Genomic DNA, 25,309 nt, shown 5'->3' with positions numbered 1-25,309 from the left:
TTTTGTAGGGCAAACCCTTAAAAGCAAAACCGAAATCCATCCTGATTTTTTTACTGTCATTGGCAATGATAAGTCTGTCTTATAGACTTACACCTGTGTTTCTCAGGCTCCTGCCTTAGTGAATTAGGCATTTATTATTTTTTTATTATTATTTTGGATTCAATTAAGCATTCAATGAAGGAAGCTTCCGAATACAAACTTTTCTGGCAGGGAGGGGGCCAATATTTTTGAGAAGAAATTGCACTATCAGCAAACGGTCTTTTTTTTTTAACTTCTCTCATGTGCTAGCACTGAGTAAGTCACCACAACTGAGGGGGTATAAGAAGATTTTTTTGTTTTGAGTGTTTTCTTTTTTTTTAGTATCTTGGACCAGAAGTCCAACTTACTTGACAAGCTCTTAACATATGGCAGAGAATGTCCTTGTCACATTTACACTTAATACAACTAAAATTTCCATCTTGAATTTATCTGGCATATACATCTGGATAGCTGTTGTGCAGCAAAGCAATACCAGAAACTAAAAATTTGCATAATTCATTACAAATAGAAATCTTAGTTTAGTCATTTACATCACGATGTTATGAAATTTGACATACCAAATGGAATTTCTTTTTTCTTTTTTTCCTGAGTTCTGTTTTGATGAAGAAATATGTTGCTATGAAACTTGAGATGATGGGAAGAAGGGAATGCTTAAGAATGACTTGCAGGTGTTGAGAGGCCGTATGAAGAAAGAAAAGGAAATAAACCCTCGAAGAGCTTGTCTCTCATCTCATGAAAAAAATGTTCAGCTTCTTCATTTACAAATTGTTCTGTAAATGCCTTGTGTTCTGCCTTGGGAAATAGCTCTGCCTTTTAGAAATGAAAACTGAGGCACCAAGAGTGGAGTCCAGATTTTTGGTAGCATTTATACGCAAAAACTAATTTATAGACATGAGTAATAATATGTTCAAAAACTTTCTATGATGTCACATGAAAAACTGGAAACAGCCCATGAAAAAACAAAGACAATCAAACAAGGTTACCTTATAACCTCAGAGCCTCCTTTAAATCCATTATACAGAATTTAGAGAAAGGTAATGGCAGTATATACAGGAATAATTGTAGAAATTATAATATAAAACAATTTAAAATAAAGCAACTCTGATAAATGCTTTAGAGGGTATAAATGGAAGTGAGAGTGTGATTGGATATAGTAAAGGCTCCAGGTCTTTAGAGTTTTCTGTGCAAACAAGTAATGGTCTTAGACATCTAATGTCTGAAAACTGGATATGGCATTGTTGATTTACCAAGAATTGGATAAATAAGGCTTTTTATGTTGTTACGGAAGAATCTATCTAAACCTTAGTTAAAGGTCAATCTGTATCATCATGTTAGATGCTGGAATTAATGATACATAGTACCTGAGGAGCTGTAAATATTAACTACAGTAAGTGGTCACTCATTTAATAACAAAGATTTCTAGCTTGCAGAAGCAAGCAAAGTAACAAAACGTGCACTTTTTGGTAAGCTCTGTGCCGTAATTTGTGTATCCAGAGGACAGGCCTGGGAGGAAGCTGGTTATATCAGCACAAAGAGAAAGTAAATCAAGCACCTAGTCCATTTGTTTTACCTGCCTGAAAATTTAGGTAACTTTTGACATGTCTGTGAAAGTTATGGGTTTGTCCATGAATCCATCCCTGGAAAACTGGTGTAATTTCACAGTTCAAAGATCCAGGCTTCTAAAACAGTTTGTGTACAAGCATTGCTGAAACACTGCAAGAACTTGTTGCTGTCTCGATACCTTGTGATTTGTTGCACAGGTGATGATGACATGCTGAAGGAATTGTGACATGGTCTTTATCCCCCATATATTTTGGTCTGAAGTTCTTAAGTTTTACTTAAGAGGTAGGCAGATGGCAACTAGCATTATGGTTGTTATTGTTACCTCTTAGAAATTAAGAAGGCTGTTCCAGTCAAAAAATGATTTTTAGGGGCTTCTCTACTGTCCAGGCTATTTATTTCATTTAATGTGAAAGAAAGCAGTCACAACTGGGCTAGTGCTTCACTGTGGTTGGAAGTAGCTGTTGTAGATCATAATGCCACATATATTTGTTGAATTTCTATGATTTTTCACATATTCCATGTAAGTTCCCAAGTGATTAGCCAGTCTGTGTGTTTTCTTTTTTACCCCACTAAAACTATTATTTAAAGAAATAATAAAAAAATCCCATGCAATAGCTTCCTCAGAAGAATAAAATTAACCCTAGAATACCTAATAACTGTAGCTACAGCACTCTCTAATGTTACAGGAGAAAGAAATTCAAAGGCTTGTTCCAAATAGACAAGGTAGAAAGAGGGAAAATTAAACACAAAATCTCTTACAATTTAATATCCTGAGCAAGTCAGAGCTTTGGTAAAACAGAACACATACCGAACTCATCAGCTGCAAAACATACTTTCTCCCTCTCTTTTATGTTACAGAAATCCTACAGGGTTGGAATCTAAATGAGAGTTAGATGGAGTGGATACCTGATTTGAAAATAGCTTTGAATTTTAATCCTGGAGAATTTGTGTGAATTAATTTACTGAACAGCCTGTCAGAATTAGTGTGGTTGCATACACTTTGATTTTATAGGAGTTAGTGTGGCTTCAAGTAAGCTTACCCAGAAAAGCATAAATGAAAGAGGAGTTGAGTAGAAATATATCTTATGTTGCCTGACAACATCTGTGCCGGTGTTTGAGATCTCAGTTGTATCCTGTTACTGGAATCTGGCATTCAAAATGGTAGATCTTATGTTCTTTAGCATTCAGGTTCTTTGTCAGTCACTTTGCCTTTGCAAAGCAGCAGCAGTATCTTTTCTTAGAATGCAATTTGGCATACAGTATTTGCAAACCATCTATTACGTCTGTGCTTAGTTTCTAAAATTATGTTGCCTCCTTTTAAGGTACATGGAGTGTTACAATGGAACCCCATAAGACACTCTTCATTTCTATTCTGTCTTCCTTAGTCACTTGAAGTCACTTAGAGTGTTCTAGCTTTTTTTTTTCCCTAATAAAACCTGGCTTTTGAGTTTAAAAGCTCTTTGGTCTTTGGGGAGTTCACAAGAGATGGATATGGTTCAAAGCTCTGCTAACATGTGATCTTGATAGATAGTCAAATGCTGTAGTGCTGAGGAGGGTGCTGAGGAAAAGCCATGGGAAAGTTAACTGTCTTCAGGGCTAAGCTATACTGGAATAGATATTGCCTATAAGCCACATTTATTTGATTAATGAAGCTAAATGGAGGGAAAGCATATTGTCCATTTGGGTTTAGACTGGGATCTTGCAAGGAGGAAAACACAGTATGTGATTAACTATTCTGCCAACACTTAGAAGGCAGCATAAACAAACATGGCTGAGTGATACACATAATGGAGTTTTTCAAAGACAAGGCAGCATTTCAAAATGCTTGGGAGGATGGCGTTCTAATCTTGATATCCCTTCAGCAGATTTTTGAATCTTGGTGCTGTTAATAACATACATATGCTTCCATAATATACCTGAGTATTATAGGTATGTTGGTATACTGGTTATTGCAATTGAACTTTGACTGATGGATGTGATGTGGAAACTCCTACACAGGTTATGAAAAGAAAAAAAGGAATAAATTCTACATAACATTAAAAATAAAAGATGCCACCCATAGGCAAGCAGTGGGATATTTTAGAAGTGTTGGAGTAGAAGGTTCTAGTTGATCATGGCTTAATGGAAGTCTTAAAGTAGTGTTACTGTTGCCTTCTGAAGTATTTCTTTGAATATCTGTTGACTGTTTCTTCAGAGGCACTGTCCTCAGCATTCTTAGTGACTAATAAGGAACTTGGCACATAAAGGCTTAGGCTGAAGTCACAGGTGATCTTTCCATAAGAGTGCTGGATTCAGGAATTTTGAGAAGGTAATTTTTTAATAACAATTTTAGTAAAAAAAATAAATCCCAAATTAATTATTGGAAATAAGTTTTTAATCATAATTTTAGACTAATGAATTGGACCAAGATGAGCTATGTATTTTGATCATTTGGGTCCATGTAATGTTTTCACAGAAGGTGAGTGATTCAGATACTGTATATCAAGAAGACATGTTTGTTGTTGGCCATAGGGAAAGCTTATATATTTAATATGTTTTCTGAAGAGCCTAGATGTAACTGAGAATAAGGACGTCTGCATGTTTGTGGATTTTACAGTTATGGAGAAGGCTTGTTTTGTCAAGAATTAACATTCTTTGTAAATCTACCGGTAGACCTTGTTCAGATTTGTCAAAGGCTTTTTGGGAACTTACCTGTCTATTTTACACGTGATAGCCAAGAATCAAAACCTGGATCTCTCAATACCTTTGAAAATCTCAACAACTATGCTTTGGACAAATGTGGAGTTCGTTTGGTGAATGAAGACCTGAAGATTGCCACATGTTTGTCAACATCATGCTACCAAAAGTGAAAGTTAAACACAGCAGGTCTGGAAGTTAAATACAATTCTTAACCTAATAAAGGTGTAACAAACTCAGCAGGATGAGGTGGGGGTCCAGTGTGCATTTTTCATGCATACAGGTGTGGCAACTGCTAGAACAGCAGTTGTTTCAGTCACTGCCAACTTTTGAATGACTACTTTTTTACCAAGGTTCATAAAAAGTTTTGTCAAAGTTTTAAAAGTCACAGACCAAGAGACATGGTAGTTCAGAGAGGCTCTGTGCTATGTAATCAAATGCCATCTTTTTCCACTCTTACTCCTTAATGCTTATGTGTCATTTAACAAGAGATGCAAGCACAGCTGTGCATAACTGACTGATCTGAGATTAAATCTGAAATGAAACGGAGAATGCTTTCAGCCACTATGTGGCTGGCCGTGCACAAATAGAAGTTCAGGGCTGGCAGGTTGGTAGCTGTTCCTGGACTGTTTTCCTTCCAAGGAGGACATATTTCTGTAGACATGCTGCAAGGAGGAACCTGCATGAGTGGGCTGGTTTGGCTGGGAGCTCAGGCTTCTTTCTTGTGCTTCCCAAGTTTTGTGATGCATAAATGAACCCTCTTGTCTCATATTGCTGGTGCTATGTAATGCTGATTTTCCTCAACATAGAGATAAAGGGAGTGACTAGAAAGAGGAAAAATGGGTATGAATGAGGAAAGGACTTGAATAAATTTAAGCTGTGTAACAGTTATGGTCACCCCTTGGTGTACTCAAACTGGGCTAATCATGATTAGGCAGTGATTCTTCTGATAAATAAAGGTCAGAGTTCAAGGTCTGAGCAAAGCCCTGCTAATACAAATCCTGAAACCTCCTTTTTCTCTCACTATGGTGATGTGGTTTGTTTTGTTTTTAACAGATTGCAAAAAGGTGCAGTGGCTATTGTTATCTTACCTTTTACTGTTAATTTTGTTCGTTAAAACTAAATTTCAGCAGATAAATTTTTGTGCTTTCATTTTCTCTCCAAAAGTACATTTGTTATGAGCTATGACTGCTCCCCAATTCTTGGACCATTTTAAGCTTGTTTTCTAATTTAGTTTCTTATTTTACTCAGTTGATGCTTTCCCAGCATCAACTGTGAGTGAAACAGTTTAGAAACTTCAGTGTAGTTTCCTAATTGTCAGTGTATAGGTGACGTGGGCACACTGGGCCTAAATAATTATAGTGTTTGGAACAGTAGCCCTGAAGAAAGATGAGCACAATTCTGGAACTTAAGAAAGAAGCTGCCCAAATACTTTACAGAAGCAACCTATTTTGAAGCATTTAAATTCCTTCTGAAAGATGGAAATCATAATTGCAATGTATTTTGTTTCTTATATCTAGCAAGGCACTAGTATTTTGGGAACGGACTTTTAGTAATGCTAGTTAAATTAAAAAAATTATTCTAAAGAAACATCTCTCCAGTACCAACATGTACCATTTTTTGAGCCAATTTCATAAAGACTAGTTGGATTGTTCACTATAAAAATAATTGTCCAAAATTGTCCAAAATGCTATCCATTCATTAACGTTAAGCAATCAAATTTGGTTTTAGTTCTTGATGAAGTAGTAGGCACAGTAAATTTTCTCCTTGAAGTTTTGTAGAGTCTATTATGAACTGAACATTATTCCAACTTCATGTTTTTCACAAAGCTCTGCTTAGAAGGTAATATTGTGAGTTCAAATAAAAAATAAGCTTCTGAGGTGCTCCTGAACTACTTAAAAATGCTTTTACTGGTTTGGATTTAAGCCAGTTAAGGACTTGAATATAATTAGTCTTTGTATCTAATAAATTTGAAAAGGATTGAAGAAAAGAAGATAGTTTGTTTAGGTGTTTATTTAAACAGTGTACCTGGTATCCTCGTATTCCATTGGTGTCATTTAAAATATAACTTGACAGAGCTGAATATGTGTAGAGATTTGTGGGTTTTGTTCAAATGTCTTGAAAATTTCATGAGATAAATGCACAGTTAGAAGTGCTGATATTTCAGATACTCTGTGGAACATCGCTTATTTGGCCATGGGAGGTCCTTTGTTTCACTCACAAGGTCAAATGGTAACTGTACAAACTAGTTACTGCAGTACTATGAACTACGACAACAGACATTGTTTCCAAATGGATATATTAGCTGAATATGTCTTCTGTGCCTCAAACACAGTAGGTACCATTTTGCATCTCTAGAGGTTTACCTAAATCTGCTGAATCTGAGGACATTAGCTTGTCTTGAATATCTAAATACTTAAAATTTTATTCTTCTCCCCACCTTCCTTGATTTTAATCAGTTGTTAAAGTAACTTAAAAATATTTTAGAAAGAAAAAAGATGCTTTTGTTATTTCTCTATATGCTTTCTTGCTTATCTAAACCCAATATTTTTAATATTTAAACGGGGGAAAACACATAGAACGAAACATGAATATAGAGACTATAATAGTGCTTTTTTTTAATTTCAGTGCGATCGCTGTTTGCCATTGTACAATGACAAGCCTTTTCATCGAGGTGACCAAGTTCATGCCTATAATTGCAAACCTTGTCAGTGTTATAACCATGCAGTAAGCTGCCACTATGACTTAGCAATGGACCCTTTTCCTCAGGAATACTACAGAGGTAGTGGTGGAGTGTGTGATAACTGTCAACACAACACAACCGGTAAGTCACACGAGAGAATGGACCATTTGTTTTACAGTCGCTTTTTGGCTAAGTCTTGTATCAGCAGAGATTAGTAATGCTGAATGGCTGACACCCCAATAAATTTTCATGTATATGTATTTTTAACGATCCACATAATGCAATAATTACAATTGTGTCAATACTTAAGCTACAGGAAAATATGGGTAGAATTTGGTCCAATCTTGTATAAAATCTTCTGTGCAAAAGACATTCTAATAAATAATTAGAACGTGTCGTTTCAAAGCTGTTTCCGTTACATATGCTAGAGCATTTAAATCCAGAATATCATCTTTGTAATTGAACCAATTTAATGGATAACATATTAAAAATGTTGTCAAAATTGGCTGTAATGTCAGTTTCTTGCTTACTGAGTAAAGGTTTCTATTCTAAGTAGTATATTTGAATACTTTTGTAACAGTTGTCTTTCAGTTTTCTTGGCTTTGTCTAGTAAAGGGGGGAAAAAGAAAAGTTTCAGGTTCAATGATAATTTTTCCAAAAAATGTATAGGCATTTGCATGGCACAGCTTTTATATAAGTGTGGTATTATATAACAGATGGAAGTTTAATGGAGTAAAACATAGTTTGTAACAGGTTCATTGTTTCATATGCTCTGGATCACTAAATTGGCAGGTAGAGATGAAAGGTGCATTAAAATGGACGTCCTGAAAATTATAGAATTCTCTCAAAGGAATAGAGCCTTTAATTTTGAATTATACAGCTAATTTTAATGAATTGGAAGCCATAATGCATAACCTCTCTTTCATGCAGGAAGGAACTGTGAGCTGTGCAAGGATTTCCATTACAGACAAGCAGATGCAGATCTTTCAGCCACTGATGTTTGCAAACCCTGTGACTGTTGTGCAACAGGCACCAAAAATAAGAGCCTCCTGTGTGATAATGTAAGTAGCCTCAATACAGAAAAATGACATTTTATTCAGCTGGGCAGACAGCAGTAAGATTGTACAAAGTGTATTTAGATGGTAACTACTTTATTAAAAAAATGCTGAAGTTCAGCCTTTTCAAAATCATAATTGTCTTACATCAGAGACTGAAAGCTGAGAAAACACAGAAAGCAATTTGAGATGTACTGTTGAAGAGTTCTTCATCTAGATCAGCAATGGACGTAAAAGATGCTATATGAATTTTCAGAAGTGAATAGTAGTTTTGAGATACCAACAGATACCTGTGCACTCAGTAGTGTTAAAACATCCAGGTTTTGATTGGTTTTGGAGATCTTGGTACCATCTTAAAATTACTAACAGATTTTAAAAATTCAGGCAATAAGCTGAGCCTGAAATTGAACTCAAATTAAGGTAGTTTTCTCTGTAATGTGACAAGGATTGATCTCCCTTTTAATTCATAAAGTCTATCAAAAAAAAAAAAAGAAACCAACAAAGTGATAGTGAAAAGAGAGCACCATCAGCTATGCTTTTTAAGCCTATGGACTTCATTGACATGCAAGATGTGTAGTCTGATAATAAATCTAATGTTCAGAACATGCATGTCAAAAAAAAAAAGCAGGAAAAGTGACTGGAGTCTTGAACATATATTAGAGATAACGTTGTGGTTCATGTTTTATTCACATGTCCTGTCCATCACCAAAATCCCAATTTTGTTAGGAATACAGAGAAAATAGTTTCTTTGAAATGTATTTTTGAAAATATTTTAAAGGTAGAAATTATTCTACAGGGAATTGAAGATAGAACTCCTTCAGCTTGTTGCCATGTTTCCTGTGTCTTCTTTTTTCCAAGGTTTTTTCATAAAACAATCTGTAGCATTTTTCATGTGATGCTCTTGTTATTGCATTTTATTTAACAGTAAGATCTTGTGGATCCTGTTTTATTTCATCCTTAGTTCTGTATTGGTACAAATACATGCCCAGTTTGACTCAGTGCACCTTCACAGGACTTGTGCGTCGGTGTATGTGCTGAGTGATATTGAAATTTAGCAAATGTATTTTTTTAAAATAATCCCCCCATAGTACAAGTAAAAATTATTTTATAATTTTTTGTCTTCTGAAGATGATACTTTTTTCCAGCATTGCAAATGAGAAAAAAAAAAAAAAAAAACAAACCCAAAACTTGAAAAACACAGGTATCATGTTAGGACTATTTTTTAAGGTGTAGGAAAAATGAAAGCAAATTCTGATTTGCATGTCCATGGCTTGTGGTGAAATGTTAGACTAAAACAATTTAGCTGTGATTAATAATCAGACGAGAAGTAGTTTACAGAAATCACTGCTTTATAGCAAAATATACAAGAACGTTGATGAAGCTTGACTATGAAAGTACGAACGGGGAGGTAAAATGGGGAAAATGGGGGAGACTGTATTGCTCAATAAAGCATCAACTGACTGCTGCAGTAGAAGCAGAGAACGGAGAAATGATTAAGAGGCATTAAAGAACAGATTAATAAGGCTGGGGACTAAAGGCTGAAATGAATTACACGAAATAGGAAGGCATCATTGAAGGAAGTGTTTCCAAATTTGACCTGTGGAAGATGGAATTGTAAGGAATAAGGACTCTACTCGTGAAAATTAATTGCCACGTCACAATGATAATTTTCAAGGAAATAGGCCAAAAATGGGGCAGAATACACTTTTACTGCATAACTTACCGCTGTCTGCTGTTCATCAACATTTTTTCTTTTCTCAAAGTGCCAGATGTGTCACTAAGTTCCAAGAGGTACAGAGTTCCAAAATTTATCCATTGAATCACAAATTGAATCACACAAAGAATATTTACTCATCAAATGAAGTATTACTAATGTAGATAGTTTACAGGATAGGTAGAAGAGCTTACTGTAACACAGTTACTATCTCAGTTATTTGGACTGATCATGAAAACTTTATGCCTGTTCTTGTTCACCTATTTCACTCTACACTTGGTGAGAAATGCATGTGGGTGTGTAGTGTTTCTCCCTCGCATAGGTTCTCAGTCCTCATACATCTGCAAATGCTGCCCACTTACAGATCAGTGTGTAACTTCATTTGTATTCTAAAGCACAAACTAACATATGAAAACCTTCAAAATTATAACTTTATGGGCTATGGTAATGAGTGGGATTTTAGAAGTGGTGTAGCAGTGCATTCACAAGCAGTTCATTAGACCTTTTTTTGCAGAGAGAAGTCTTCCCTTCAGACTGGTGGGTACAAGAGAGCATTGCTACAGCCTAATAAAATTTGTCTACTTCCGTGCTGGTTATTGGCATGTAATCAGTGTAGAAAAGATACATGTTGGTTACATCCTCTTTGTGAACATTTGTCACAAAACATTTCAAACAATCAGAAAGTCCAGATGAGTCATTTGAGGTGCCTGAGTTTTATGAGAGTGAAAGAAGAAATGGCTGCCTCCTCCTGTTCTCCTTAACCAGTCACACATGAGAAAATTCTGCCAGAATACTGCTGATGTGATCATTCTTGCTCTGTGTGGAGAGCTGGAGATTAATTTCTGGCCCTTATACCACAATCCTTGACTCATTTTCCTCTGCTGCTTTTTACCCAGACTGCTTTACAAATGCTTACGTATTCAATCAGGCAGAGCAGTTTGTAGTCCTTTCATGATTCTATTATAATATGCCATATATAATGGTGTGAAAAAAAGCAGTCTTTTCCAGGGCATTTGTTTTGATGCAAAGCTTGAAAGTGCTGCTCTTGCTTTTACCTAGTCTTTGGAAGTACCACTCTGATCTCAGTGAATTTAAGCATCTTTCTTTACTCAGCTTTTGCTGATTTTTAAAAATTTACTCTTAACATGCAAATGAATATATATTGTATACTTATTAGTGCAAAGAAGCTGTACTTTACTGCAGAGGATATTGTTCAGAGTTGCAAAGACTTAATTGCCTTCTGTCAAGGTGGCAGCTGTGTCATCTTGTACTGCAAGAAAACTCTTCTAAGGCATAAAGATGAACAAAATGTTAGTTATTGTTCTCTCTGAGGAGTCAAACGAAAACAGATTCCAGTGCTACCAAGTAAACTTTTGAACGGGCTTCAGATTTCAACTTTCTGTACACTCCCTACATCTTGCTATTTTTCACTCTTCACTTCTTCACTCTTTTTTTCCCCTCAGAATTTTGAATGTTTGATTTAATTTTTTTATACATAATGGAAAAGCTAGCTAATAGCTGTGTATGTATATGTTTTTTAAACCAAAGTAGAATCTTTATTTCTGATAATTTTACTTCTGAGTTGATAAATTCTTTGATCTAAAATTAGAATGAGCATTCCCTTGTTCTCATTTTCCTGCCTACACAGTTTTCAAACATTTATTGTGGTTGACAATAAATAAATAACTGGAATGTGTGTTACAAGGGAGAGAACATAGGTAAAGCAGTTAATTTAAGGGCATTTCAGTCAACAGATAGATCAAATAGAATAAGTAATATAAGGGATGCAAGTGTGTCAATGAAAAGCTCATGTGCATAGGGAAGTCCATAAAAATATCAAGTTCTAAAACTTTGTGTATATTCTCAATCCTGGATTTCCCTTCATGGAAGGCCTTTAATCTTATTGTTAAAATGAAGGAAAATGAGCTTTTTATGTTAAATAATTCCATGGCTTCATTTCTGGTGGGTTTTGTACCATGGAAGTGTTGGTTTTCTGTGATAGTTTGTCAAGTTATGTTGGGGATTTGGAGTGTCATGGGCAGAGGGTAAACAACTCATTTTACGTTTTGAGCAGAAGTAGTAGAAAGCTACTGACTTCTGAAAGTCATCATATGCGATGACAAGAAGAGATAGCAGGGGAATGAAAAGGAGCTTCATTATTTCTACTTATTCAATTTTTAGTTCCCAAGGCTGACATACTGAGAATACTCCCAGGTATTTGGTGGTCAGACCATTAACCTATGTGTGTTAGCCAGCACACCTTACAGTTCTCATTTTCTAAACTGAAGAAAAGGAAAATAAAATAGAAGTCCTCAACCCCCTTGCCTGCCCCCTTGCACTTCCTGAGATTACAGTCTACTGGATGCTAGGGTGCTTGCCAGATTTCCATCAAGTAAGAAGGTAGTGAGAAGTATATGATTAGCATTTATATCAAAAAGGCAGAACACCGAGATTGGTACCAGTCAATTGTGAAGCCAGCAATGGCAGGATGAACAGAAAGAATTTCATACAGGACCTAAATATACCCGTGGATCTTAAAATGCAAGTTTTAGGGCATTGCCAGCTGGTCAAGGGAAGGTGCTTCTGTCCTGGTAGAGAGTAAATAATTGAATTTAGTAATGCCTCAGCCAATCACAAAAGGTCTTTAGTTAGGTGTTTTGGGCTTCAAAACCAGAATTTAACTTTGGTAAAAGAAACATAGAAAGTGTCAGTTTTAGTTTTTTTTTTTTTATTTAGTAACATTAAGTCACATCTCATTTATTCTCCAGAATTGGAGAGGCTTTCTGATTATGTTTCTGGCAGTATGTTTCTTTTATTACACACACCAAAGAATAGCTATTTGAAATTACAGGGATATCCGAGGAGAAGAAGATGATTTTCAGAAAGGCTTAGGCCAGCTGTTTTTTTTTTTCCAGAAAATTCCATTTCATACTTTATGAATACAGATGGTCAACAAGATTTTGAGTACTCAGAAGATATATTTCTGAGACCATGATATGTATGTGTTGAATATCTGCTGGATGAGCACTATGACTGAATAGTTTGCTGTACCCTAAATAATAATTAAGATAATTCTTTCAATTATATCACCCTGTGTCCTGGGTACTTAAATGTTTTCTTAAGTCCTTGTATCAGATTAGTAACTGGACATTGGGAAGGTTCCCAAACAGGTTTTACTTTGAATTTGTGATTCTAGATATGATGAGTTAATGTCCCCCAATTTAGAGAATGATATCAGTACAGTCTAAAGCAGCGTGCACTACTCGGTATATATCTAAAACTCAGAAATCTCAAGTAGTCTGCTTTCTGATTAAGGACAATGATGCTGTAGGTATGATTTGTGCAGGAGGAAATTGCTTGCATACTTTTTGTAACTGTTTACATTCAAGGATATGGGACTAATGTGTATTTCATACATAAATGATAAATGACACAAGGGATATATGCCAACTCAGCATCAGTGATTTTTCTGTATCAAATAACAATTGTAATTGTGTGGTCCCAAGATACACCACCACTTGGTAGTAATGCTTGGCTAGACTCATTTTTGTAGTGAACAATTTAGGCAGATATTTTCTATAAGTAATTTGCTACCAAGATGGTCATGTTAATAGACAGGCTGTTTCTGTCTGCTTACCGTTTGGGTCAGAACCAGGCCTCTCAAGCATAAGCAACAGGAGAACAGATTGCTTTAATTAAAGTCTATTTTTTTAAATGACAGATAGCATTTGGATCGAGGGGAGGAGGGGAAGGTTCAATAATACCTCCAGTGCATAACTGGTGAAATCCTGGGTAACAACATTGTTAAATATTAGTTGCTACCAGTATTTTCAATGATACCATTGTTTCCAAAGTAAGCTAGATTTACAGGAATAATAATAGTAATAACAACAACCACCACTTTGCTTCATAATTTACTTAGATTTTTATGTAGTTATAGAAATGGTTTGTTCTGCCCATTTTGATGTAGATTTCCGTATTATAATCTGTGGTACACCTATTTCTGCAGCATTATAGACATTTGTCAGCTTGTACAATTCTTTGTAATGGTATCCGTTGCCAAGCATATCATAGTGCTTCTGTGTTATTTTGGTGCTTCTCTGTCTGCACAGAGAAATTGAAGATATTATTTTTCTTTATTTACCACTTTTTAAGTCAAATTTTCCGCAAATTAATCCCAGTTATTAGTTTCTTTCCTAAATTCATGCAGTAACCAATTTTCTTAAGAACTTGAGTGCCTTAATTGTGCTTCTCTCTTTTAACTAAAATTCCAGTTCTTTAAAACTATTTTTATTGCTTTTTTTCTGTACTTTTTCTAATTTTTGTGCTGTACTCTTCAACTATTTGAGCTGAAGCCTTACTTTTCCTTCTCATCTTAAATATGAGACCTTTTTTTTAGTACATCACAGAATGACATTTGCCTTTTCTGGAGTGGTATCATGTTGTTCATATTTAGTTTGTGGAGCCCCAGTATCACTTCCAGGTTATTTTCTGCATTATTGTTTCTTCACAATTTTTCTTTATTTCACATTTGTCTCCTTGCTATGTCTTGTGTTTTGAACTTCTGCCTTTACTTCACCTTTACTGATTTTAGAGTATTTGCGCAGAGAGTAGAAGTGATGTTGAAAATCAACCTGCTGAGGGTGATCCCAGCACAGTAGTGCCCACCTCGACCAGGGCACAGTCCTGCAGCGTCAAAACATGGCCAAGTGCTCAAAACAGTCTGTTGACAACCCCAGAGAAGGCAAAATGATAAATCAGGTCCAGGGTTCATCCATGGGCTTCAGTCTGGAGCCAGCAGGAGATGAGGCTGAAGACATGGCTGTAGGCTAAGTCCAAGGGATCTCTCCAGGAGCCAGGGGACGGGCACAACTGCAGCATAGCCCAGGCGAAGTGCGGATGCCCAGACTGGAGCTTATCTGGAGCTCCTGGGCTGTGGGCAGTGGGTGTGAGTGGCAGCCCCTAGTGAGGCTGCTGAGGGTCATTAAGGCTGGTTGGTGCCCTCAGGTTCACGATGGTGCTGGCAATGCATCCTGAGCTGGGGTGATCTGTGAGGCTTGTAAGCATATTCTTTGTTCAGTCTTCAGAGTCTGCTACTGAAAATATTGAAGAACTTAGCATCCAAGGCAGGCAGTTACAGAACCCTACAAACCTTCCCAGTTTTACAAGTAATTTTAACTACCTTTCCCCTGCTCCATCTACTATTTTTATCTGCAGCATATTTATCAACTTTTTCCTCTAAAATTCTGCACAGCTACTTGAAGTGTATGCAGTATATGAAGGATAAAAACTGTGTAATTTGGGGTGCATTACAGTGACATATTTCCCTTAGCGGATATTTACAATGCCGTGCTTACTATAGAAGGCAGAGTTAAAGTGGAGTTATATAATTGAATTTGTTATTCTGTATTTTGGAGGCTAAATTTCAATAGATATCTTGATATCCTGTGTCGGCAGAGATGGCTGAAGGAGCAGAATGGGAAGATTTCTTGTCACTTATAGCTAAGACAAAAACAAAATAGTCATTTTTGAATACAGTCAGAGGTTCTTTTTTGTCTTGTCTATAGAATATCTTTTTCCTGCTTGACTATTTTTTTTCACAAGACTTTGAAATCAGTGTTATGGAAGAATGGCAGTGGAATGTTTACAGATCCTCTAATCTGGTACATAGAAACCTATTTTCAGATCTATTAAAAAACAATCTGATAAACCTCCCTCTCTAAGAAAAACTTTAATTTCCTATACTTTCCTCTAACTGCCATGAAAGACTTTAGCTCTTTTCAGAACCAGGAAACCAGTTGCTGCTTGTATTGATTACAGATGGAAAACTCTTTTCTATGTGACCGCAAGGTAGGAGGAAATTTATATAGGGAGGTCTCCAAATGGTTTCATTGGCTGATTCCTGGAGAAAATGTGAATTGTGTTCTTCAGTTGACCAGATATTTCTCCCTCATTCTGAAGAGTTTTTATTCTTCTGGCATAATTTTTTACCTTATTAAGAGAAAGTTTAGGGACATACATTTTCTGCAACTGAATGGGATGGTAATTACTGCTTCTTGTAATAGCTTGACACTTAAAATTATACTGAAGATACTGGTGCTCTTTGCTTCTCTTAGCACTCAGTAATCTACACATTTCACTTGTTCCATCTGGAAATGGCTATCAGCTGCTCACAATTAGACTTGGGTTTCCATGTATTTGTGATAAGAACAGCCATACTGGGTGAAATGAGACTTTCATCTGGCACAGTATCCTCTCTGATAGTTACCAAAGCTGGTGTTAAGAAGCATGATCCTTCTGTAATATACTTTTCTAGGTTCCAGTTATTTATGGTTTTGGGACTACCTCAGCTGAACTCAGGGGTTTCATCTGAGTTGTCATGTTTGGTGCCCACATATGGAATTAATCTAACTAATTTTTTTAATGTACTTAAAAAAAGGTGTATTTTTCTATACATTTGAGATATATAGAAAAAGTGCCTTTTCATTCCTTTAAGTTTGCTTTCTGGTAATTTCCTAGGTGTTCTCTCCTTATATTGTGAGAAATAATGAATGTTCATTCTGTAAGCCATTCATGATTTTATAGACATGTATTCCCTTCATTTTAGTCATATCTTTCCAAAAAGAAAAGTCTTTTTCTAAGTCTCTTTTCATTTGTATCTTTGCTTATTCTACTCACTCTGCGACCTCTTATTTTAGAGAGGGTAACCAGATATACAAGTTGTGCAAAATGTTGATACACAATGGATTTTTATGACAGAATTACATTTTTTGTATAATTTTCAGTTTTTTTCCCTAATAATTTCAGTATTCCTATTGCGTTTTTAACTGCCTCAGAGCTTTCAAATTATTTTTAGGGGGAATGGAGCAGCTTTAACAGCTCTTTTCTTGAGTGATAATAGCTAATTTTGTACTCATCACTGTCTACCTATAGTCAGCATTGGTTTTCCCCAGGCATTAGGTCCATACTTCTTGATGTAGAAATTAATTTGACTGTTTTGATCATCCATTTGGTTCAGTATATGTGATATTTCCAGATATTACTGACTTAAAGAAATGCAGTAGAATCATGAAGCATGATTTTTTCCTTGGAAAAAATAATTACCAATCTTTTCCAATATATCAAACTCATGTTTTCATTTCTATTAATTCACTCTGTACGGAAAAAGGCTACTAGTCTGTAGATCTCAGAAGCTTCCTTACAGCCTTTTAAGGAGATTGATGTAACTTCTATAATTTTATTCCCCTTTTACTGAGGTTAATTTAAGCAATTAATAACTCAGTAATTTTATATTTCAGTTCATCTAGAACTCTTGGCTCATGTGTAGTCACTTTTCAACACATGAGATTTTCCTAAAATCTTCTGAAATTTTTATTTGAAACCTATATTGAAAATCATTCCTGATATAGAATGGCAACACCTCTTTCATAGTGAACAGCTGTGAAATACTTTCTTTGCAATCTCTGTTGTGGTTGTATCTTTCCTGAATGCTACACAGAATTATAGAAGCATTAGTTGGTCATCTGCTCCAGCTCAAAGCAGCATTGTTGTCAACGCTAGATCCAGTCAGTCGTCATTTTGTCTGGATAAGTCTGGATACCTCTGGAGTCAGAGATTCCATGTCCCCTCTGGGCAGCCTGCTACTGATACCGCACTTCCTCTTAGTAAAAAGTTCTGATGTCCAATCTGAATCTGCTAATCATACCACTTAATTATTTATTGCCCTCACTGATTCTCTGCTAGTCTTCTTGTGTTTCTGACATTTGAAAAATATTTTTTCCTTCATGCCTTAAACATGTTGCTCATTAGAAGCTGATTTTTGTATTGCCTTATTCTGCTTTTTGATGGTGGTTATCCTCTTATTTAACTTCCTTATTTTGATCTGATTTCCACTTTTTGAAGATGACTTTTTGCATGTAATGCTTTCCTTCATGTGGTAGTTTTTGGAGTAGCTATAAAGTCTGTTTGGGTATGAGTTATATGTTTGAGTGCTAACGAGATGTCTTTATATAATACTTGCTATTGTGTAATCTGAGTAAGCTATGATCACTAACACAATGTTTCTTTTACAGTTATGTATTAAACTAGGTATTTTTCTTCATTTAAGATTAAACTCAGTTGCTTTTCACCTGTGAGTTCTCTTATGAATGACTGATGCATGACTGGGTCTCTTATAATAAACTAAATATCTAGATCAAATCCAGTCTGAAAGGGAATAACTTGAAAATCCTTGTTACTGTGTTTTCTGTTGTTAAGGTCTCTTAACTCTTACCTTTTAAACTAGGTATTTTTCTTCATTTAAGATTAAACTCAGTTGCTTTTCACCTGTGAGTTCTCTTATGAATGACTGATGCATGACTGGGTCTCATAATAAACTAACTATCTAGATCAAATCCAGTCTAAAAGGGAATAACTTGAAAATCTTTGTTACTGTGTTTTCTGTTGTTGAGGTCTCTTAAGTCTTACCTTTTTGTGCTTACTGTTGTCTTGCATTTTATTTATAAAATATTGTTTTCTTAGCCTTTTTAATATCTTCATCTTCCTGAAAAACATGGCTGATACATCAGTAATAGATCTATATTACAAAAGCATGTTGAAGAGGTTTTATTGGACTGCAGAATCCTTTTATGAGGAAGGGGTAGGATTACAGGTTTCTCTAACTCTCATTCAGTGTTTTCTGCACTGACAATTTACTATTAGATGTTGAAATACTCCATCTTGTATTAATAAAGCTTAGAGATTCATTATAGATTGGAGGGTGCAGTAATAACATTTATTTTAAGTGGAACTTCCAAGTAGCTTTGTCTCTAGTGCTACAGGACTTTCCTGTTGTTTCAGCTTTGCTTGACTCAGGTTTAAGATGAAAAAGACAACTCTTAATAGAAATTTTTGTTCTAGTAGCTAATTAAAAGCAAAATACACTGAACTACAGTTGTTGATGTTGTAGATGAACAACTAGTTTTGAATCACTGTACTTTTTCATATTTGTAAATATTTGCACTGAAAAATATACACTGACCCAAAGAAAATGACTTATAACACAGAATTTAATTGTTTGCTGCCATCTCTGCATTACCCAGAACACTTCAGTTAGAAAAGTTAGGTTTTGTTCCTTGCTTATGAATCCTAAACCTTTTGCGAATTCACATCTCCTGCATCTCTGTGTTGCTTTGACTCCCTGTTCTTGTCTATATCGTGTATTGACTGATGTCTTCCATTTGTTTCCATATCCATATGCTGTTGCCCTTTCCCTGTGGTCAGTTTTCCCACCATATTGGAAAGTGATGAATATAGAGATTTCTTTTTTTCTGGCTTTCGGAGGTCTGAAATTGAGATAGCTTCTCAGGACCTCTTTAGTCTTGCACAAGATGCAAGACAAATACTCCTGGATCATGGCCCAGGCATAACAAAGGATGTCTCGGCTCATTCCAAGTAACAATGTTATCCATTTAGGGAGTAGGAGAGGACCTTTATAGCCCACCACTGAAGTGCAATGCTTGAATCTCAGCTGAACCAAGAAAAGAGGGAGAGGGTTTCAGATACTGAGCTGTTGGGTCACATCCTTCTGTAGAGGAAGAGAAAATTTATCTTGGATGAGTAATCAGAAAGGACACCTTTCAACTTTGCTTCATTCTTATTTAACTAACATTTTCAATAAAATAAATAAGCATATGGTCTGAACCAAAAAAAAAAAGCCAAACTTGACCTTTGAAAATAATACAGAATTTTGCAGTAACTGTGATTCAAAAAAGTACTGTTTGTTTTAGTAGAAGTCACCATTTATACAATGCAATTTTGTAATTATTCTTTGCAGTTTTCTCTGTCCAGATGGTAAATATTGCCACATTGTTTACTCAGTTCTTTCTTCCTTCTGTTTTGAAAGGACAGGACTTTTAAACTCTATTTAAAAATTAAATAGTTACACTCTGTTGAATATTTCTCTTTTTTCTCCCCTCTCAACAAATTAAAGTATGTTACACAGGCTTACTTTTTTTCTGTTCCATTTAAAGTTTTCTTCTCCCCAACTCATACTCCCATTCTTGTTGCTAATGAATAGATCATCTTAAAATAGATATGTTCATCATTCTATAATATTTTGTATCTTTCTAGATTGGAGGCCAGTGTAATTGTAAGAGACATGTGTCTGGCAGACAATGCAATCAGTGCCAGGAAGGATTCTACAATCTACAACAGTCAAACCCTGATGGCTGCAGTCCCTGTAACTGTAATACCTCTGGGACAGTCAATGGAGATATTACCTGTCACCAAAATTCAGGCCAGTGCAAGTGCAAAGCAAATGTTATTGGTATGTGTAATGCAAGAGTTTGGAGCCATTTTTCTTGTTTTCTCTGGAAATAAAACACACTTGATTTCTAAATGAAAAGTATAGTAAATTTCTTTGCTGAAGGCAGATTATAAAAATGAATGAAATCAACTGTTGAAAAACTATTAGTCTAATAATTCTATCAAACTACAGCTTGAAGCTTAGTTTAATCAACCCTTTAGAAGTTTTTTATGGCATATCTACATTAGCTTACATAGCTCCATACTAATAAGTCACAGAAATAATGTCATTTGCTTACTGCATAGATGTTTCTTTTAGGAAATTAACACTTTTTCAAAATGTTTTACATGTAATGAGTTCTAAGCGAATCGTTTCCATGCTAGTTTTCTTAACAGAGCAAAATAAATAGATTTTTTTCTCAAAATATTCTGTGCTACAGGGTCCTTTGTGATAAATCTATCAATTTTTTTCTATTATATTTCTTTGAACTGTTCCTGTGAAATGCAAAATAAGTCAACATAATTCCACAGATCATGTACATAGCTAGGGTTAGTTATCAAGGGCCACATAATTTTAATTTTGTAATTCAATGCCAAGCTGATTATAATAAACTGCTACCTTCTGTGTTATTTATCATTTTTTTTACAAGACATGCTTTTTTGTTTGTTACTCCCACAGGTATTTTTCAGAAATTAGATTTGATTATAGCAATTTATTACTTCCAGCATATTTGAGGGGAGCCACAGCCACATAAGGGCAAAATTTATCAAACGCCCAAAATACACAGTATATATAATACACTTTGAAATGTTGATGTATGGGAATATTATGCAAGGAGAATTTCCTGATAAAGTGAGCCTTGCATGGTAACTGTACGTGTCTGACTATACATATGTTTCAAAAAAAAAAGATCCTTTTCTGCTTTGTTATTAATACAATTAGTAATCTGTTTTTTCTTTAGCTAACCATGATTGTGGGTGGTATTAACAATGTTCAAGTGTATGTTAATTTATAACTCATTTGCTTGTGAATATTGACTTATTTGTAATATTGTGAGTCTCTTTTTCTTCTTTCATCTAATTTCCAGAAACAAATACAAAATAACAAGAAGTAATGAAAATAACTCTAAACAGACAAAATGCTGAACATTTTCTGTCCTCTTTCCTGTGGAACATCAAGTACCTATGTTTTTGATATGATAAAAAGGGTGCTAAGAGTGAAAAAAAATAACCTCTGTGCATCTTAAACTCACTCTCTACATTCAATAAAAAGGACTTTGGAGCATTCTTAATTATATATGCTTTGCATACATTTCATGTTCGCATCTGTGAAACCTTCTTAACTCTATGGGAGTTTGGTATACAAGAAACACACAGTCTGGTTCTCACATATTTGATTGTCTACGTATTATTTAAAAAATTTTCTCCCTTTGAGAACAATAAGAATTATTTTTATTTCCACTGAAATAGTAATACAAAAAGTGTGTAAATCTCTGCTTTCTGCAAATTTGTCTGTAACTATGGTGGGGAGCTGTAGTTTGCAAGTGTTTGTTCGTAGGATAAAGACCAAATTCTTTCCAAACTGGATTCTCTTTTTTGTTTTCCAAACCAATTGTAAATAAGCTTCTGTATATTGGAACATGTGCAGCAAACTTTAACAAAGAGCTTTCCTCTTTGGCTTTCTAAATTGATTTTGAGAACAATCTGTCTATTGCCGTTTTACCTATTTAAACAAACATGATAACAGAAAAATGCAACTATGGACTGCAGTGTTATGAAACATGAACTGTTAGAGTTAACACAACTGTTAAATCTTACTAATGATTCTATCACCAGTAAAATACATTAGCACCAATAATTTTATTAAAGTAGGTCATTCATCTAGAATAAAAAGGTAGAAGAATGTGAATTAAATGCCAAGCGTGCTAACTCCCCTGTACTTGTTAACATTGAATGTGATGCCCTGTAGGCCTTCCTCAGTATCGTTAGGAATAGATTACCTGTCAGGAATATGTATGGCATATTCAAATAAGCACTGCGCATATTTTTAAAACTGATATGATATGAATCCATGTAGACCAATTTTAATAGTTCAAAATGAGTCATAATTCTTGTTAACAATACAGTTATTTTTAAAATTTGCAGCAATAGTGGTCCTTTTTTATTTTCCTTATTGAAATTAAATGATATGCCTTAGGTGAGTCATTCATCACTGTTAAAGGAACTTGCCTTCTGTTGAAGTTTTTGAGTTTTTATCCGTATGTATAATGCATTTCCTACCATTTTTAGTTTTATTTTTCTACATGTAAGTTGCTAGATGTATTTCTGTATGGTTTTGTACTTTTTAAAATGATAATATTTTGCTAGAACAATGTATTTATATTTTTCTGTATGCAACAATTAAGTGATAGCTTCATAGTGAAGGATTTTCCCATTGCGAAGGAAAATACATAACTGTGAATTTGCATTTTTCATATAATAATCTAGTTTACTTTCTTATAATGTGCATTTTATGAACTAAAATACAAATGCCATCCCTTGGGGCAGGGATAAAGCAAGCAATGACTTTGAAAACAAAGCTAATAAAACTACAGGATGAAGCATGAAGAAAACAGTTTATATTTTAATGTACTGCAGGAGTTAACTAAATCATACATTTAGATAAAAGTATTTCATTTTGGATTAAGGAAAACATTTTCTGCTTTCAGTAAAGGCTAACAATAAATGCTAACATAAATGTAATCAATGTTAAAACCGAAGTACACTGTTAAGTAAATCATTCATCGTAATTAGTCTAACTTGTGTTGTCCTAGATATTTGATATTTTTAATATAGTATATAAATCTGTTACCAGAACAGATTGAGAATCCAGTGCAATTCCCTGTATATTGCGTTTCTATGATACAGGGTGAAGAGTTCACATAAGCATTGATTGTGTAACAGGTCCTGTTCTGCGGGACAAAGAGATTAATTCTGGTTTGTCTTAGAAATGTTACAAATAATCTCTTGCAGAAGTATCTTAAATTGTATTGAGAAGCCAGCAGAAACGCATTGCTTCTGAAACAAATTGAAAAAGTAAACAGATTTTTAGGACACCATTGTTATTCAGTTGATTTGTGCAGCCCTGTCATTCCTGTTAATTATGCTGGTGAAGAATATTAGTCCTTTCCCTTCTCTTTTTTTTTTTTTCAAGTCTAGTATCATTTTTTAGAACGGAAATTAATAGCTGTTCAGCTTTTTTGTTATTAATATCTTTTCTCTTTCCAGGTCTTAGGTGTGATAGTTGCAATTTTGGATTTAAAGCTCTCAGATATTCTAATGAAGATGGATGTGAACCTTGTTGGTGCAACAGCCACGGCTCAGTGAACCAATTCTGCAACCCTCTTTCTGGGCAGTGCAATTGTAAAGAACGAGTGAAAGGGCTTCACTGTGACACCTGCACGGACAACTTTTATGGTCTGGATGTAACTGGTTGTAAGGCTTGTGAATGTAATGTTGCAGGGTCGTTTTCTGGAACTGTGTGCGATGCGAAGACAGGACAATGTGCATGTAAACCAAATATTGGAGGAAGACAATGTGACGAATGCCTGGATGGCTACCACAAAGTACAGGAAAATAATTCCTTTGTGTGTCTGCCATGTAACTGTGATAAGGCAGGTACAGTAAATGGCTCTTTGCTTTGTGACAAATCAACAGGACAGTGTCCTTGCAAAGCCGGTGTAACTGGCCTTCAGTGCAGTCAGTGCATGCTTCACACGTACAACCTCAGCGTGAGCAACCTCCTTGGCTGCCAGCGTTGCGAGTGTGACGCTCTGGGCACATTGGCAGGAACGGTCTGTGACCACGTTTCTGGACAGTGTGTCTGTTTACCTCAGCGTCAGGGGAGAAGATGTGATGAGTGTAAACCAGGTAAGGAAATTGGAAGACAATATTTGATGTAGTAAGTTTTGCTGTGTTGAATATCATCATAGTTCCTACTGTTTTTAATATGTGTTTAGACAGCTTTGTATCTGGCATGTTTCTGACTTTGTTATTAATTATTTTTCCATGTCTTCCTAACTGTGTGAGTGAGAAGGAAGTATTAACATCTTGTTCACCATCAAATATTTATTCTATTGTCAGAGGTTGTATAGCTTGTGTTAATACTGCAGTTTCAACATGTCCAAAATAAGGTTAGACTAGTTCTTCTAGATATTGAGAAAATATGCAAATCATCATGGCCTGTTCACTAAATAAGAGGTAAACGAGCATAGTGTGGTGAACAGCAGCTATTCTCATAATGAAAAATGTGGATTTGGAAGGCAGAGTGCAAGGTCTTTGGGAAGGGCACTTCATGCATAGAGCTGAGCATGGCAGGAGGCACAGAGATGGTTGCTTAAACTGAGACCTGCAAACGTGCCACCTAAAAAGCATTCGCCTGCCTTGCTGTGTTGAGGATGTGCTGGTTTTTACAAGGACTGCTTATGGTTTGGCCCTACAAGTAGGTGATACTGCAGTTGCTTCGTATCAGTTCAAGATCTTATACCATATTACTGTAAACAGACTTTAAATGTTCGTTATAAGCAGGAAGCTCTGTGGTTGTATTTTAATGTTTTTGTTTTAAAAAGTAGGTGGGTAAAGTGAAACTGTAGGTAATATTAACCTACCCTTAGTAATAATATTGAACAGATAGATTTAGTTCAAGTTAAATACATATGCAATTTATTAAAGTAGCAGGTCACATTAAAAGGTACATTATAGCTCCATTGGTTTTAATATGCCATTCAATAATTAGAACAGAGGTTAAAAAAGCTGCTTAACCTCCATTAAGTATTTTTAAAAATACTTTCATTTAAATTATTTTAGGTACATATACTAATAAATAAGGCAGCATTCTGTTTTTCTTAGTTCCTCCTCCAGTGCTATTTGACCTGCTAACCCTCTACAGCAGCCACTTAATCAGAGATCGGCAGAGGAGTGATGTCAAGGCTTCCTGAGTCAGTGACCGCACTTGTCCTTGAAAAAGAAAGGCCAGGGTTTATGCAGAACTAAATGGTTTAAAAAGGTTTAATTGATAGTATGAACAGACTGGTTTGTAGAAAAGCTTACATGGCACTCAAAGGAATACTTCCACAATAGTTCCTGTTAAAAAAAAAATAATCTTGCTGTAAGAATTATTTTAAAATTTTCTAAGTAAAGTATAAGCACGTATGTGCTGAACACTAGGTTCTCTTCTGTAGGTGAAAGTGTAAATCCTTATTGTAAAAGCATTGTATTTCTCTTAGTGTAGCACAGTGTACTACTGTATTTTCACTG

The 25,309-nt window shown here is 35.2% G+C and overlaps 1 protein-coding gene across 1 annotated transcript in view; it reads left to right on the top strand.

Annotated features, from left to right (window-relative positions):
- Positions 1 to 23,923, top strand: part of LOC104161005 (usherin-like) — a gene marked incomplete at both ends in the record, with an annotated part of 36,568 nt that extends 12,645 nt beyond the window's left edge. The window contains 4 exons of the mRNA XM_009699282.1: positions 6,907 to 7,102; positions 7,892 to 8,022; positions 19,841 to 20,036; positions 23,282 to 23,923. Coding sequence (XP_009697584.1) covers positions 6,907 to 7,102; positions 7,892 to 8,022; positions 19,841 to 20,036; positions 23,282 to 23,923 — 1,165 coding nt within the window. The remainder of the gene's footprint in view (positions 1 to 6,906; positions 7,103 to 7,891; positions 8,023 to 19,840; positions 20,037 to 23,281) is intronic.
- Positions 23,924 to 25,309: the final 1,386 nt, after the last annotated feature.

The sequence above is a fragment of the Cariama cristata genome, unplaced genomic scaffold, assembly GCF_000690535.1.
Source record: "Cariama cristata isolate BGI_N322 unplaced genomic scaffold, ASM69053v1 scaffold31924, whole genome shotgun sequence".
NCBI lineage: Eukaryota > Metazoa > Chordata > Aves > Cariamiformes > Cariamidae > Cariama > Cariama cristata.
Note: the sequence above shows the minus strand (reverse complement) of the source record. Positions and strands in the feature narration are given on the sequence as shown.